At 46.4% G+C, this 17,334-nt stretch overlaps 1 protein-coding gene across 1 annotated transcript in view; it reads right to left on the reverse strand.

Moving 5' to 3' along the window:
* Positions 1-17,334, reverse strand: part of LOC126283987 (collagen alpha-2(IV) chain-like) — a 59,540-nt gene that overhangs the window by 19,507 nt on the left and 22,699 nt on the right. The window contains exons 5-8 of the mRNA XM_049982479.1: positions 5,651-5,756; positions 3,700-5,563; positions 3,234-3,456; positions 1,487-1,666 (exon numbers count right to left, since the gene is read on the reverse strand). Coding sequence (XP_049838436.1) covers positions 1,487-1,666; positions 3,234-3,456; positions 3,700-5,563; positions 5,651-5,756 — 2,373 coding nt within the window. The remainder of the gene's footprint in view (positions 1-1,486; positions 1,667-3,233; positions 3,457-3,699; positions 5,564-5,650; positions 5,757-17,334) is intronic.

The raw sequence follows: 17,334 nt of genomic DNA on the forward strand, positions 1-17,334 counted from the left end.
TCTAGATCTACATCCATACTCCGCAAGCCACCTGACGGTGTGTGGGTACCCTGAGTAGCTCTATCGGCTCTCCCTTCTATTCCAGTCTCGTGTTGTTCGTGGAAAGGATTGTCGTTATGCTTCTGTGTGGGCTCTAATCTCTCTGATTTTATCCTCATGGTCTCTTCGCGAGATACACGTAGGAGGGAGCAATATACTGCTTGACTCTTCGGTGAAGGTATGTTCTCGAAACTTTAAGATAAGCCCGTACCGAGCTATTGAGCGTCTCTCCTGCAAAGTCTTCAAAAATTGGTTCAAATGGCTCTGAGCACTATGGGACTTAACATCTGTGGCCATCAGTCCCCTAGAACTTAGAACTACTTAAACCTAACTAACCTAAGGACATCACACACATCCATGCCCGAGGCAGGATTCGAACCTGCGATCGTAGCAGTCACGCGGTGCAGAGTCTTGCACTGGAGTTTATCTATCATCTCCGTAACGCTTTCGCGATTACTAAATGATCCTGTAACGAAGCGCGCTGCTCTCCGTTGGATCTTCTCTATCTCTTCTATAAACCCTATCTGATACGGATCCCACACTGCTGAGCAGTATTCAAGCAGTGGGCGAACAAGCGTACTGTAACCTACTTACTTAGTTTTCGGATTGCATTTCCTTAGGATTCTTCCAATGAATCTCAATCGGCATCTGCTTTACTGACGATCAACTTTATATGATCATTCCATTTTAAATCACTCCTAATGCGTACTCCCAGATAATTTATGGAATTAACTGCTTCCAGTTGCTGACCTGCTATTTTGTAGCTAAATGATAAGGGATCTACCTTTCTATGTATTCGCAGCACATTACACTTGTCTACATTGAGATTCAATTGCCATTCCCTGCAGCATGCGTCAATTCACTGCATATTCTCCTGTATTTCAGTACAATTTTCCATTGTTACAACCTCTCGATATACACAGCATCATCCGCAAAAAGCATCAGTGAACTTCCGATGTCATTTACGTATATTGTGAATAGCAACGGTCCTATGACACTCCGCTGCAGCACACCTGAAATCACTCTCACTTCGGAAGACTTCTCTCCATTGAGAATGACATGCTGCGTTCTGTTATCTAGGAACTCCTCAATCCAATCACACAATTGGTCTGATAGTCCATGTGCTCTTACTTTGTTCATTAAACGACTGTGCGGAATTGTATCGAACGCCTTGCGGAAGTCAAGAAACACGGCATCTGCCTGTGAACCCGTGTCTATAGCCTTCTGAGTCTCATGGACGAATAGCGCGAGCATTATTTTATGTTTTATCGGTGCCTGCTGAGCTATCCAGGAGAGCTTCTGTAATGGTTGGAAAATAGGAGATGGGTACAGGCGGAAATGAAACTGTGGGATCCGATTGTGAGTCGTGCCGGGATAGCTCAAGTCGGTAAGAATACTGACAATCTTGCATTCGGTCTGTAAGTTGCATCGTGGTTTGGCTACGTACCTTGACGGGCTGCACTCGTGCGGTTGCCCCACACTGGTAGCTGGGCTGGCAGGTGGCCCCGAGGGGCGCGCACTCGTCCGGCTGGGGAGTCTTCATCATCATGCCGCCAGGCCAGGGGTCCTTGTAGTTGGGGTCGCGGCAGCACTTGCCGATGATGCCCGTGTCTGGATCCTGGCAATCCTGCGTGGAGGGCAAACACAGTGCCATCAGGACAGATGCAGAGTAAACTCATGAGGCAAATTGCTAGTTATTCCTCCAAAACAGCACATGGGGCAATTTGGAACGCGTCAAATAGTATAGAACAGGTACGACTCGATCATACGGCTCTCCACCACTGGCGCAAGTAGTGGCAGTAAAGTGGTGTGTACTGGACAATCGATTGTATCGAATCAGCTCTGTAAGGTGTGACAGAATGGCAGAAAGGAGCTGTACTGTTTGGACGTGTCCACGACGATGCCGTGATTGAAGCTGCCCGGTTTGTTGCCCTGTCAAAGTAGATATTCCAACACGTTCAAAAGAATTCAGTACTAGTCGCAGCAATGTAATACGACGTGATCATAAAGGAATTCGTGCTGTCACTAAATACAGTATCATAACCTCCAGTTTCTGAACGATCATTACGAGCAGAAGTATTTGCTTTGGACATATGGTCTCAAGCAGCACACGCAGCTGCTCGTTTTAAATGACTAAACAACACATGTCAGTAGCTTACCGGAGCTGAGTACTGTTGTACGTCTAGACGTCAGATAGCCTCTTTCCAAATGCATCGATGACCAAATGAGTTTTAAACTCGCGGTGTATGGAACTTTTGAGCTAGCTTTATCGTTTTTTGTGCACACTCTTTCACGTAACCGTGAAAAATCGACTAGAGTGTTTGTTTCACACTCTCTGTGACCGGTGTTGCCCTTTCGTCTACACCTCTAAGATGAATGGACTGTCGAAAACCCTGTCTTCCTATACGAAAATAGCCGTGTTTACAGTACTTTACGCATATGTTGCTGGTTCTATAAGACATTTTCGCACGTCTACTGACAGTGTATATCATCCGACCCGATACAAGGTATTTGGGAGTAACTGGAGCAGCGTACGAAACGTTCCATTCAACATCTCCACAATTTGTTAGCTCAATGGGATGTAATTACCAATGAGGGGCAACCTGAAGAAACTTGTGGATGCTCTTCCATGTCGAATGAGACCATCCTCAAGGATATATGTGGTGTTACAAAGCGTTAGCGTGTTGTCTCTTTGGGACGACTAATTTTTGGTCCAGATTACCAATTACTTTCTTCTGTAATCTATATATTAATAATCTATATAATCTATAATCTACATATTAATAAAATGAACATACAAGTAAAAACAGAAAATTAGGTCTTCTATCGAGACAGGATAGAACAGGAACAGGTTGAAATCATACTTGTGCTCTATGAATATTCCTATTTCTTTGCACGTCAAACGTGTGTGAAGAACTGTGGAGGATAAGGGAAGGAGAGTATGATGATGATGCTGAAGTAGAGACAAAAGATGGAAGCAAGGTGTTACCGTAATTTCAAAAATGGCTCTGAGCACTATGGGACTTAACTACTGAAGTCATCAGTCACATAGAATTTAGAACTACTTAAACATAACTAACCCAAGGACATCACACAGATCCGTGCCCCAGGTAGGATTCGAACCTACGACTGTAGCGGTGTCGCGTTTCCAGACTGTAGCGCCTAGAACCGCTCCGCCACTCTGGCCGGCTTACCGTAAGTGGTACACGATTCTCCTCCTGCTCGCGAGTGAGTACGACTGGCGTGTTGGACATGACTCCTTCAGCTGTGCAGTAGTTGATGGAGACGCACTTGAGGGCGGCAGCGCAGCCTGGGTGCGGCGTGGTGTTCAGTGGACCAGTGTACGGCTTCTGGGCACCTGCGGGCGTCACTGTGTCGTAGATGGACCCACCGATGGGCACTCCGTAGTAGCCAGACCTACAAAAATTATATCTTATATTCACAATCTGTCATTACGTGTCACGCAGCTAGTTACTTAATACTGAGGTGACTTACAGTTACTGAATACAGTAAGAATGAAAGTTTTGCTTCTTCTTGCAATAATGATACTTTTCACAAAAGTCAGTTCTGTGTTTAGTACTGATTCATTCCCTTTATAAATGTTTTAAAAGTAGCTTACTCCTTGTTATATCATCTTGTGTCAAAACATAAATCACTTACCCAGTAGTGGGACGATTTAAGGTCCCTGTTGGTCTGACAGGGACGAGAACCTGTCCAGGTTGCTGTGGCTGCTGACCATACACATAGGTGGGCTGTGACGGCTGAGCAGTGGGGCCAGTGATGAAACCAAACTGGCCTGGCTGGCCAGGGATGTAGCCAGGCTGACCAGGAGCTACTCCAACAGGTTGTCCAGGACGCCCAGTGGGGATTCCTCCAGGGGTCACACTGCCTGGTTTACCAGGGGTGTAGCCTGGCTGACCAGGTTTCCCAGGCTGTCCAGGTTGTCCAGGCTGTCCAGGAAGTCCAGGTTGCCCAGGCTGGCCAGGTGTTCCAGGTTGTCCAGGCTTTCCAGGCTGTCCTGGGTAGTATCCAGAGTGGCCAGGTTGGCCAGGCTGTCCAGGTTGCCCAGGTTGCCCTGGTGTCCCAGGTAATCCAGGTTGTCCAGGCAGACCTGGCTGGCCAGGGGTCCCAGGTTGCCCAGGCTTTCCAGGCTGCCCTGGATAGTACCCAGAATGGCCAGTTTGGCCTGGTTGCCCAGGTTGTCCAGGGTATCCTGGCTGTCCAGGTTGTGCAGGGTATCCTGGCTGTCCAGGTTGTCCAGGCTGTCCAGGGTATCCTGGTTTTCCAGGTTGTCCAGGTTGTCCAGGGTATCCTGGCTGTCCAGGTTGTCCAGGCTGTCCAGGGTATCCTGGTTTTCCAGGTTGTCCAGGTTGTCCAGGGTATCCTGGCTGTCCAGGTTGTGCAGGGTATCCTGGTTGTCCAGGTTGTCCAGGCTGTCCAGGTTGACCAGGGTATCCTGGTTGTCCAGGTTGTCCAGGGTATCCTGGTTTTCCAGGTTGTCCAGGTTGTCCAGGTTGCCCAGGGTATCCTGGTTGTCCAGGTTGTGCAGGGTATCCTGGCTGCCCAGGCTGTCCAGGTTGTCCAGGGTACCCTGGTTTCCCAGGTTGTCCAGGGTATCCTGGCTGTCCAGGTTGTGCAGGGTATCCCGGCTGCCCAGGTTGTCCAGGCTGTCCAGGGTATCCTGGCTGTCCAGGTTGTGCAGGGTATCCTGGTTGTCCTGGTTGTCCAGGTTGTCCAGGTTGTCCAGGCTGTCCAGGGTATCCTGGTTTACCAGGTTGTCCAGGTTGCCCAGGCTGTCCAGGGTATCCTGGCTGTCCAGGCTGTGCAGGGTATCCTGGTTTTCCAGGTTGTCCAGGGTATCCTGGCTGTCCAGGTTGTGCTGGGTATCCTGGTTGTCCAGGTTGTCCAGGCTGTCCAGGTTGACCAGGGTATCCTGGTTGTCCAGGTTGTCCAGGGTATCCTGGTTTTCCGGGTTGTCCAGGTTGTGCAGGTTGCCCAGGTTGTCCAGGTTGCCCAGGGTATCCTGGTTGTCCAGGTTGTGCAGGGTACCCTGGCTGTCCGGGTTGCCCAGGCTGTCCAGGATATCCTGGCTGTCCTGGTTGTGCAGGGTATCCTGGCTGCCCAGGTTGTCCAGGTTGTCCAGGGTATCCTGGTTTTCCAGGTTGCCCAGGTTGTCCAGGCTGTCCAGGATAACCTGGCTGTCCAGGTTGTGCAGGGTATCCAGGCTGGCCCGGTTGTCCTGGTTGTCCTTGTGTCCCAGGCTGACCAGGCTGTCCTGGCTGACCAGGGTATCCAGGTTGCCCAGGCTGACCTGGTAGCCCAGGTTTTCCTGGTTGTCCAGGCTGTCCTGGCTGCCCAGGCTGGTAACCAGTGTGTCCAGGAAGACCAGGCTGCCCAGGTTGTCCAGGAGTTCCAGGGGTGCCAGGTTGACCAGGTTGACCTGGCTGTCCAGAGCCTGGACTTATTGGTCCGTACTGGCCAGGCGCAATGTGTACCAGACCATGTCCTGGGACCGCTGTGGAACCTGAAGGGAAAGGTGAAGGTGTAATGTGGATGAGGCCGCCGGGAGTGGATGGCGGTATGTGAACAAGACCTGGTGTTGTCGCCGTACCTCCAGGTCGCGGCGTTGTTACAACGAAGGTGCCACCTGTGCCTGCGCCTGATACTTCCGTCTGGAGCTGGCAGCAAACTTCTGTTGCGGCGTTACAGTCACGGATCTGTAGCAACAGAATATTTGTGCAGGACACGTACGGAATTACTAAGCGATAGACAGTGTTAGATTTAGGTTTAATATCAGGGTAAGGAAGGGAAATAAGAGTGAAGAAGATTTAACTGTGAATTTTGATTTTTAAATATTTGGTGTTGCATTGTATTCAGCGCTGGTTGTATTTCCCAGAGACTCAACGAATTACTATTGATTTGTTATCTAGTAGACGCAGGAGAGTGGAAAACATTACTTTACATATTTATACGTGTAACATAGGAACGGTACATTACCAGATATAATTTCCTATTACATAGGTTGTTTCAACAAGTTTCATCTGGTTTCAGGCAAGACTATATCTTTACATGAGTGAAGGCGCTAATTTGCGATGGATATTAACTTACAAAAAGGAGAACGAAGTCGTTATTTTAGTCAGAACCATCCTATTTTACAAGGGTATATGTTTTACATGCATGTACTACAATCTCAACACGCCTTTTACAATTACGTTTAGGATCAGTGGTTTCAGTTACCTTTTCCCAATGTTCATTGCTACAGAGACCTCGACCATCAATAGCTTAGAAACGGCAACTTCAATCGGCGCTAAGTATTACTGTTAGTTAGTGTGTGCGCCAGTGTAACTCACAGAGCGCAAATTACTCAGTTATATTCTTGCAGTAGTTGAGAATAACAGCTGTTAGCGACTTCCAACAGGTTTTATACATGATTTCAAATCGTGACGAAACTTCTTCTCGCCGACACCCTCCCGGCCTCACCCACGTTCCCGTCCTCCAAACAACAAAATGATGAAACGAAAAAAAAAAATATAGCTCACTATTTTCGCTGTTTATGCAGTAGTACTGCAGCATCAGGAATGACGTTTTACAGACTCTATTCGCAACAGATTTTGCAGATCGTATCCGCACATATCACTAAACGTAGCTGCAAAATTATATGATTGTGCGATGTACAGTTCGGCAGGTATGAAGTTTTATACAACGGAGTTCCATTCTTTAGAGACCCCCTGGGTCGAGGTTTACTGTTTGTACTGGATGCCAGCCGCTGCCAGAGAAGGCAGATGAACGGAGAAAGTGTTACTTTACAGTGCAGAGCGACACGAGTTGACGATTTTAAACACAGACAAGGCTTAGAGATCGCAAGTATGAGTCTACTGTTCGGGTTGCATACTTCACAAATCTAGGCGGCGCTGTTACGTCAGTGCTAACGTGCTTCATTGGTTCCCGCTGTAGTTCCACGAGTATGGCGAGCCTGAGAACTGTGGCGCAGCGGTCGCTTCAGACTCGTCGACTCTTCCCGTCTTACTGAAGCATGCAGGAGTGTAAGGCTAGTCCCGAATTATAGGTAGTCCGAAAGATGAGTACTGTGGAGGGTATAAGACGGAAACTAACTGATGCGAAGTATTGCCGGCCGTTGTGGCCGAGCGGTTCTAGGCGCTTCAGTCTGGAACCGCGCGACCGCTACGGTCGCAGGACCGACTCCTGCCCCCGGCATGGATGTGTGTGATGTCCTTAGGTTAGTTAGGTTTAAGTAGTTCTAAGTTCTAGGGACTGATGACCTCAGATGTTAAGTCCCATAGTGCTCAGAGCCATTTGAACCATTTTTGCGAAGTATTTGACTGCAAATGTGTCCCATTAGAGGAGGGATTCCTCGAATAAGTTCCACGCTGCAGTCCACGCTTCAGACTAAAACCACACACATTTCGTTCAATGGAAACAAAATGGTTGTATTCTTGATTCCTCCTCTTAGACGACGAGAAAACGTATGTGCTGCGTTAAAGGAAAACTGGGCACAGAGCAACGCCACTGTTGTATTTTTACCAAAAAAGCGCGTTATTTGTACATTTATTTGGCCGTGGCAACTTGTGCTTACGGGCTAGTCACCAATTAGAGATTGCACTTCGTCCTCATGACATGGTTTCTGGCTCTGTCGTCTCAGACTCGGTAACTCGTCGAAAGTGCGCATATGTCAACGTAATTGTTCGACTTCTCTGTATAGGTATTAAATATTAAAATATATTCGACAGCAGTACTCAGAACAGTTTTACCTACATGAATTTATGTACAAGCAGAACAACATTGACTGCTAACCGATGAGTCGTTATTTTGACATACAACTTCTGTCATTTAGACGGGTCGGACATTTTGTGACATTTGAACCTGCACTTGAGGATGGCTACAAAGCCGAAATCATGATGGTATAAAATAAGTGAATAGTAATGTACAGTTTAATGGTGGAATTTTTTTCACAACGGTTGCGTATGTTGCGGAAATGCCGCGAGGCCACTACTATACTTGCGAACCAGTGTACTCGCTCTCTTTTCTGAGTGAGTCAAGTCCATCTGCGCCCGTAACTCAGGTTATGAGTGAACAGCGACAGAGACTCACGGGTCCACAGGCATGCGGAGACGGCGAGTCCGATACGACGTCACAGGACTTACTAACGAGTTTGGAGCGAGCATACGGAGCTCACTGCTGATCTCTTAACGAGGACAATTCATCCAAATGACTTCAATTTATGAATGCTATTTTGCATATTGTCCGCATCCGTAGCCGACAGGTCAGCGCAACTGTCTGCGTTGCGGGAATCCGGGTTCGATTCCCGGCGCTACCAGGGTTTTTCCTGGTGAGAGGGTTGGTACCGGGTGGATTCAGTCTCTCGAGGCCAACCAAAGAGCTACTAGACCAATTAAGTAGCGGTTCCGAGGTCATGAAACTCGACAACGGCCACGGTAGTGGTGTGTTACTAGCGCCCCCCGAAGGCGCCATTGGCGAGTATGACACGGCAGGCGTTCGTGCCCGACGCAGAACTACATCTTACCTTTACCTTGCTTACTAAAATACTTCTGACTGATGATCTAAAAAGAGGCAGCCAGATAATGATAAGATGATTGTGGATACGCCTAATTGTGTGTGAACATTTTTTAATTGTTTGCTGTTCCCTAAATAAATATCACTGCCTACGAGGTGCGACAATAATGAGACTGATTTTCTTTGCAAGATGTGGCAACCCTGCAGGCTTGCGTACGCATAATATCTTTGACCTTGCCCTATAAGCTGCTTCTAGTTCAAGTGGCACATCGATGCTCAGTCGTGAGTTTTGCTGTAATAAGTTAACAAGTGTTTGTGTCTCTCGTCACGGAAATTGAACCGCATAATATTGCACACAGTACGCCACTTCTTTTTGTGTTAAATTGGGTGAAAACGCGACGACAGCTTACGGTAAGCTTTAGAAGGCTTTTGGAGAGTAGGGTATGTCAAGAGCTCAAGTTTTTCGTTGGCATAAACTGTTTAGCGAAGGCAGAACGAATGTTGAAAATGAAGACCGCAGTGGACGACCATCAACCTCACAGACGAATGTCAACTTGGCCAGGGTGCGTGAACTCGTACAGGCTGATCGAAGATTATCTGTGAAAATGATTGCAGAAGAACTGAACATCAATCGAGAAACAGTTCGTCTAGTAATAATTGGATTCTGCATTACGATAATGCGCTATCCCATCCTGCTCTGTCAGTACATAAATTTTTAACCTCAAAACAAATTTCACTACTACCACAGCCACCTTATTCACCACATATCGCTCCATGCGACTTTTTTCTACTTCCAAAAGTCAAAACGGTGGTCAAGGGACCCCATTTTCAAGATGTCCAAAAATGTGTGACGAGGGTCTTGGAGGTTATTACAGAATATGAGTTCCAGAAATGTTACCATCAGTGGCAGAGGAGCTGGAAAAAGTGTGTGCAATCAGAAGGGAACTACTTTGAAGGAGACAACACTAAACTTGACTAAAACGGTAAGCAACATGTTTTTTTGACATAAGTCTCATTACTTTATTGTCGAACCTCGTAGATGGTGACTACCTCGGGTGCACAATGTAAAAAGCTAAAATTGGAAACTAAGTCTTGTGTTCGGTGCGGTGAAGGTTATGGCCGCACTGTGATGGCGGCGCCTCGGAAGGGCAGGCCGGACGCACGTGACGTCACGGAGGTGCTGGCGAGTCATCCAACCGCGAGGCCCCCTGACGGAAGCGGTCGGCACACGTCGCTGCGGCAAGAAAGCCGCCGTCATGTGCGGTCAGCTGAGGGGAGCGGCGTTTTCGCGAAACTGCGGCGGGAGAAGAAACGTGTCCCGCAGAAAAAGCTGCACGTTCCGTTCGCTGCAGGCTTCAGATATAGTACTGCCGGGTCGTCGACCACGTGCAGGTAGCAGCACAATACTCAAGCCGCAAGAACATCCCTGGTGAAAGCTAGCGAGACTGTGCAAAAACCACGAGCGAATGGGCGGAAGCAGACTCGATTTCAGTAGGGCAAAGAGCCTTCTTTCAGCACTCTGCAGAGCGAGATGTCGAAATGGTCACTAGACTCATGTTGTAGAAGGACTGAGTTCAAATACTCCTTCAGTCATCCTAATTTCAGTTTCCATAACTTCGCTAATCACATCAGTTGAATACTGAATTTAAATCACCTCACCAATAATGTAATAACAATTTATACCTTAATGCATGTCCAAAATGCACCATTACAGGGTATCCCAAGCCTACATACCGAAATTACTCGCACGCTGGAGGATCCTGAACTGAGTAGTTCGAGTACTTCCTTCTGTTAGTTACCAAACCCGTATAAAATGTACGAAAGGACAACATCATTCCGCCCAACCAGTGAGTGCTATTTGTATTTGATATTGGCCAGTTTCGGCTCTTGTGTCATTGTCAAAGAGAAAGTCTAATGCATGCTTGCCTGCCACCTAGCTGTCCAGCGACCGCCGTTCCAGAGGAAAAAACTGACTACCAGCAATCACGAGTACACGACACAGAGTGTAAACGACAACTGGTAACAGAACACCACAGTGGTGCCGAAGAACTCGACGCGAACAATGTGATCTACCACGCCGGGAGACAACCTAAAATTGTCCTTCAAAATCCACCTAACCCACAGCGCATGAGCGCCGACACATATTTTTAGTTTCTGACGGCCTCTAGCGCCACCATCTTAGTTGTGCCCATACAAATTGTATAACTAATGTTTGTGAATATTTTATCTGACGATTTTGTAAATTTTAACAGCGTAAAATTAATACTTAAATCTTTTTTTCCTTGTTGTTGTTGTTGTTGTGGTCTTCAGTCCTGAGACTGGTTTGATGCAGCTCTCCATGCTACTCTATCCTGTGCAACCTTCTTCATTTTCCAGTACCTACTGCACCCTACATCCTTCTGAATCTGCTTAGTGTATTCATATCTTGGTCTCCCTCTACGAGTTTTACCCTCCACACTGCCCTCCAATACTAAATTGGTGATCACTCGATGTCTTAGAACGTGTCCTAACAACCGATCCCTTCTTCTAGTCAAGTTGTGCCACAAGCTACTCTTCTCCCCAATTCTGTTCAATACCTCCTCATTAGTTATCTGATCTACCCATTTAATCTTAAGCATTCTTCTGTAGCACCACATTTCAAAAGCTTCTGTTCTCTTCTTGTCTAAACTATTTATCGTCCATGTTTCATTTCCATACATGGCTACACTCCATACAAATACTTTCAGAAACGACTTCCTGAAATTTAAATCTATACTCGATGTTAACAAATTTTTCTTCTTCAGAAACGCTTTCCTTACCATTGCCAGTCTAGATTTTATATCCTGTCTACTTCGACCATCATCAGTTATTTTGCTCCCCAAATAACAAAGCTGCTTTACTACTTTAAGTGTTTCATTTCCTAATCTAATTCCCTCAGCACTACCCGACGTAATTCGACTACATTCCATTATACTCGTTTTGCTTTTGTTGATTTTCTTCTTACTACGTCTGTAAGGGTTAAGTTTAGATCGAATTCTAAACGTAATTCGTTTTTGCATAACGTGTTCAAAAGTGTTTTTTCCTTCACTAACGTTCCCAGGAAAAGTCAATTTACTAACGTTAACGAAAAGTGATATGTAAAACGCCGACAGAATATTCAACAGCTCACGCGGCACCCATGCGCTGTAACTTAAGTTGCTTTTGTAGGCCAGTTTCAGGTTGTTCCCCAGCTTAGTAGACCACAAGTGTCCTGTATAAAATTGTCCGGTTAGACTTCCCCTGCGCCACTCTGATGCATTGTGAACAGTTATTGTTAAATCCTATCCCTGCCGAAGATAATTTAAATATTTTAGACGTCCTGTGTGGCGTACTCAGACATCACTAGCACTACGATAACGAGAAACTAGCTAAAATGAACCTGTTAAGTATGATGCATAGAAGTAGCAGGCAGGAAAAGGACCTATTTGAGCTCAAGCGTAGTACTCAGCCATATGTACTCATACTTTTTAAACACATCATTTTACTTCCACATAAAATGTGAAGATGACGTCTAATAAAATTTTGTTTCACTGATTTGAAAACAAGCCTGCCTTTAGTGAATGATAAGATAGTCATACAACTGAAATTAAAGTTTTGGATTATTACTTATGTAGCCTATCCGTGTATTGACAGTGACCAAGTGACCAGTGTGTTCTTGTTTTTATTAGTTGAAAAGCTCAAGGGTTTACCGACAAGTAGAGCTGTAAGTTGCCTGTCATTGGAGGCGTTGGCTTGAGCAGACTATATCGAAATTGCTAGTAAACTCTTACAGCCTACATTACAAAATAAATTTCGTTGTATTACAAGTTTCTAACGATACACATCCAGTACCAAATTTTTTGACACACTCCCAAAGGATTGCACAATACAATAAAACATTACGACACTCTTTTGGGAGCAACCTGATCTGATCTACGTTGTACGTTGTGGTGGACGCTTAGGCCTGACATTCGATGAGGGGCAATAAGCATAATGGCGTATCTGAACGTGTTGAACATTAAATTACAAAAACTTCACAAAAATGCGCTCAAATGCAGTAGATAAACGTACTGTAAAGACACGTCGTTCGACCTTCAGATTGCTGAAAGAGGCGGTAAACTGGATAACATGATCATCACTGTTTCACTTTGAGACCCACGTCGCTTGGTGTGAGAACATATCAACGAACGGTTTTTAAGCGAGCGTTGTTAAGAATGTGGACGCCACTAGGATAGACGAGTGCGTTATAGTGCCCGCTTCTGGCACACGGAGAGGCTCGCCGGCTCCGGATGGAATCCGACCTGCTGATTAGCGGCAGGAGACGGCGTGCCGGCCAGCCTGGATGTGGTTTTCAGGCGGTTTTCCTATCCCACTAGGTCAATACCGGAGTCATGCCCACGTCCCGACACAAATACGTGCTACGCGAACATTCAGTAAACATTTCCACACTTGCACATGAGATTTACTCTAGTCTCACACAAATGTGGTACAGATTCCGCCTTGGAGGAAGTGGTGGCGTGAGGAATGGCATTCGGCCACTAATATTACCAAAACTGACAAGACATGGCGACCATGTTGTTACACACGACAAGACAAAGGAGAAGAAGCTGTTAACAACGTATAGTAAATACTATGTGTCAACAGTACTATGTGCGAGCTCCTAATAGCGCACAACAGACAAGAATAGAACAGGACATGTAAATAAAACACGCAGAACGTTCTTGAATAAAGGAGAATTACGACTGTGTTCTTTAAGCGCACAAACATTTGATGCAAATTCTCTGTCATTTCCAGCGATGCATAATCATGCGTAGAGTATCGAAAAAAATATTAACATATTGAATTGAAAACTTCCGCAAAAGACTGTGCAGTGCGGCTGCAGAGCGCTGACAGTATGAGGCAGCAAGCACGCACTACATACTGTTAGGTGACGTCCCGATTTCACTTGGTAAGAGCCAATGGTAGGATTCTAGTGTGGCACAGACCCCACGAAGCCAGAGACCCAAGTTGTCAAGAAGGCACTGCGCAAGCTGGTGGTGGTCTATGCTTACATAGAATGGACTGGGTCCTCTGGTCCCACTGAACCGATCATTGACTGGAAATTGTTATGTTTGACTACTTGGAGACTATTCGCAGCAAAAGACAGTGGAAATTTCATGTCGAAAACACACCATGTCACCACGCCACAGTTGTTTGCGATTGGTTTGAAGAAAATTCTGGACAATTCGAGCCAATGGTTCGGCCACCCAGATCTCCCTACATGAATGCCATTGAACGTTAATGGGACACGATCGAGAGGTCGGTTCTTGCACAATATCCTGCACCGGTAATACGTTCACAATTCTGGACAGCTGTAAGGCACCATAGATCAGTGTTTCTGCAGGGGGCTTGCAACAATCCTGCACCGGAATACTTTCGCAATTTTGGACGGCTATAAGGCAGTATAGCTCAGTATTTGTGCAGGGGCCATGTCACAAAGAGCTGCTTCACTACGCCTAGCAAAAGGAGGTCCGATACAATATTAGGTGATGTCCCATGACTTTTGTCACCTCATTGTCTGCTTCATGGAGAAACCGCCAGGAATATAGTACAGGTTGTTCAAAAGTCTCATTGGCATTTCAAGAAATCATTTCTTGGGAACTATTAGAGATATGGGATCGTAGCTTGTTGTGAATCATGTAAAAGCCCTCGAGTTTTTTCCTTTGTTTTTTTTGCTGCAGATTTGGCATGGAGTGCAACAAAATAGCGACAGACCAAGGGAAGGCGCAATGTTTCATATGGTATGCAGAATCCGAACGTATGACGGTGGTAGTGCAGAAGTATCGACGCTAATATGGGAGGGCACCACTGCCAAAAACAAGCATTATAAGGTGGTGAAAAAATTTGAAAGAGACATGCTGTGTCGTGACGGTCTCATCGCACGGGCCCCAAGCTCTTCTGATGCCACACCATTAGATTTCTTTTTGTGAGGTTACACCAAGGATTGTGTGTACACATAGCGAGTCAATGGCATTGCTATCATTCGTAAAAGAATCAGTGAAGCAATCAGAGCTGTTGATGCTGTTGATACTGACTTGTACAACAGAATTCGAATATCGCCTCGATGTTCAGGAAGCGTCGAGTAGGGCGCACACAAAAATTCTGGCCTAATGAAAAAAAAAAAGACTTTGAGAGGTGCTAAATATTTTACAGCAAAGCACGATTCCCTGTCTCTAATAGTTTAAAAGTTATGAGTTTTAGAAAAGGTAGCAGAATTTTATGGACTGTGTAACACTAAATAAAGACACCAAGACGCAAGCAGAGGTTGTATTTATGTTGCATGCACTTTACTGTTCGCTAGGCCAAAGACGTATTCGGCAGACGAATGGGGGTGTTTGTGGACGGGTGCGGATAGCGTCGACGCCGCGGCGCGGATGTTGACTGCGTGGGCACCGGGTACCGGTCAGGCTGTTACGTGGGGCGCTAATAGCCCGACGGCGGCGGTGACGTCACGCTCGGCCCGGTGTGGGGTCGCGGGAGGCGTCCTTGCACGCGGATCTTCCCAGAGCGGGTGCTGCGCTCTTGAGGCAATCCGGTTTTTATGTTGGGCCATCAGAGCTGGCGCGAAGCTCCGCCGGCGTAGGCGAACCGGATGTGTCTGCGAGAGGATGACCTGTCCTCTGCACACACGACACGCCCGAGACAGCAACCGCAGAGGCGCCTGCCTCCCACTCACCTAGCGGCTCCCATCTCCTGTCTCGTTTTCCTTCTTTCCTAGCGCTTTTTATATTCTCACGCCGCTTTGCCGTTGAACATCATAGACGACTTACCACATACCCTGACGACTTACTGTGCTTGTGTTGTTGAACGACAGCTAGGCTAGCTGGTCTTAAGACACCGATAAGTCTTCACGAATATCTTGAGCTACGGATGTCTGCAGCGCTACTCACGCCTGTTGAATGGGCGACAGAAGTTCTCGCAACTACCACGTTGCTACGAAATATCTTAGCAGATCTGCCACTGGACCGAAAACTTTTTGGCGGACAGGACATAGCGTTCTATCCTGGATGGAGGCTCATCTGTAGATTTTTAATGAAAATATGATGTGACCCAGAGAAGTATAGCAGCACAATTACTGTTCACCATATGTCTGGCATACATTACTGACTTAGTGGGTAGAGATAGATGCAGCGTTATAATTTTCACAGAATCTGTGGAGAAAATTTTTTCGTAATATCCAGTTAAATTTCGAAAAGCCGTATCACTTTGGAGCAAAAACTTCCAAATATCTCTTAATGTCGAGACATGTAAAGTCGGGCTTTAAAGCGGAGTATTACGTGGGTTTGAACTTAAATAGTGGAAACTATTTATTCACAACCGATACAAAAGAGTTACATGTTTGCACCTGTTACTATCCTTCAAAGTAGCCACCAGCGTTGTGTAGAACCCGTTGCCGTGCGAATGGAGCGGTCTAAAGCTATGGTGATTCTCGTGTACGACTGTGATGGCGTTATCCCAACGCATTACGTTCCTCCACGGCAGACCGTCAATGCACAGTACTACTGTTCATTTTTGGAGCATCATCTGCGCCCAGCTTTGCGAAAGAAGCGCCGACACTTTCTGCGCAACCCACCCGTCATTTTGCACGACAATGCCCGGGCACATACAGCGCAAGCTGTGGCTTCTCTGTTCGGTCGATGGGACTGAGAAGTGCTGTACCATCCACCATATTCCCCGGACTTAAGTCCTTGTGATTCCGGAGATGAAGCAACCACTTCGTGGCATTCGCTTCAGAACAGTTCCAGAGATTCGACAGACTACAGAGCACTCCATTCGCGCCATCAACAGAACAGGCTCTGCTAGCGGTATACTACACCTTCTACATAGCTGGCAACGGTTTCTACACAGCGCTGGTGACTACTTTGAAGGACAGTAACAGGTGCAAACATTTAACTCTTTTGTCCCAGTTGCGAATAAATAGTTGCCACTATATAAGTTCCAACCCCCGTATTTGATTACAGGATTAATTAGTCACAGCTACACTCTGTCATGTCATACAAATATTTGGGAGTAGTAGTGAGCAGGTGTGGGCAGTAGAATCCGCTTCCGCAGCCCAAGTCGCGTCAGCACGGTAGCTTAGGGTATTCGGTTAGAGGGTTAGCTGCCCTATGTAATAAAAAAAACCTGAGTGAATGGATCAACACTAAACTTCAAAGGGTGTCAGGAGACGAACACCCTGAACAATAACGAACAAAATGAGATGAAAGAGAAAAATTAACGGTCACTAATGCATGCCTGTGTCTTGGAGGTAAGATGGTTCGAATTCTGCTACTGAATGAAATTTTCATTTCGCTGAAGTGGAGGAGAGGTGGTAAAGTTTCGAATCAGCAGTATTTGCGCTAATGTTATGAATTAAACTGCAAACCTCTCTGCAGTGTCTGATGAAGTGATGGCATGTGACATTCTTGAGGGTGATCCGCCTGTCGGATGTGGACGTTAGGTACGGTGGCGCCTCTAGTTTCCTTCGAGAGGAGTAGGCTATGTACTGGCACCGGGTTTCATCCTCTCCCTTCCCTGCATCCATAACAACAAAAACCCAACATTACACTGCGTACTATCTCATCACGGTCATCCACATGACACGGGAACACACTTGACACTTCATAACAGTCGAAGGAAACCAACAGCAAACCAACCACACTGGGATTATTTATTGTTACATCGGGTGGTTATAATTAGAGTGAAGCTACTCACAAAGGTGTAGTGTGGGCTGTAATTATCACATGG

The sequence above is a fragment of the Schistocerca gregaria genome, chromosome 8 (assembly GCF_023897955.1).
Source record: "Schistocerca gregaria isolate iqSchGreg1 chromosome 8, iqSchGreg1.2, whole genome shotgun sequence".
NCBI classification, from domain to species: domain Eukaryota; kingdom Metazoa; phylum Arthropoda; class Insecta; order Orthoptera; family Acrididae; genus Schistocerca; species Schistocerca gregaria.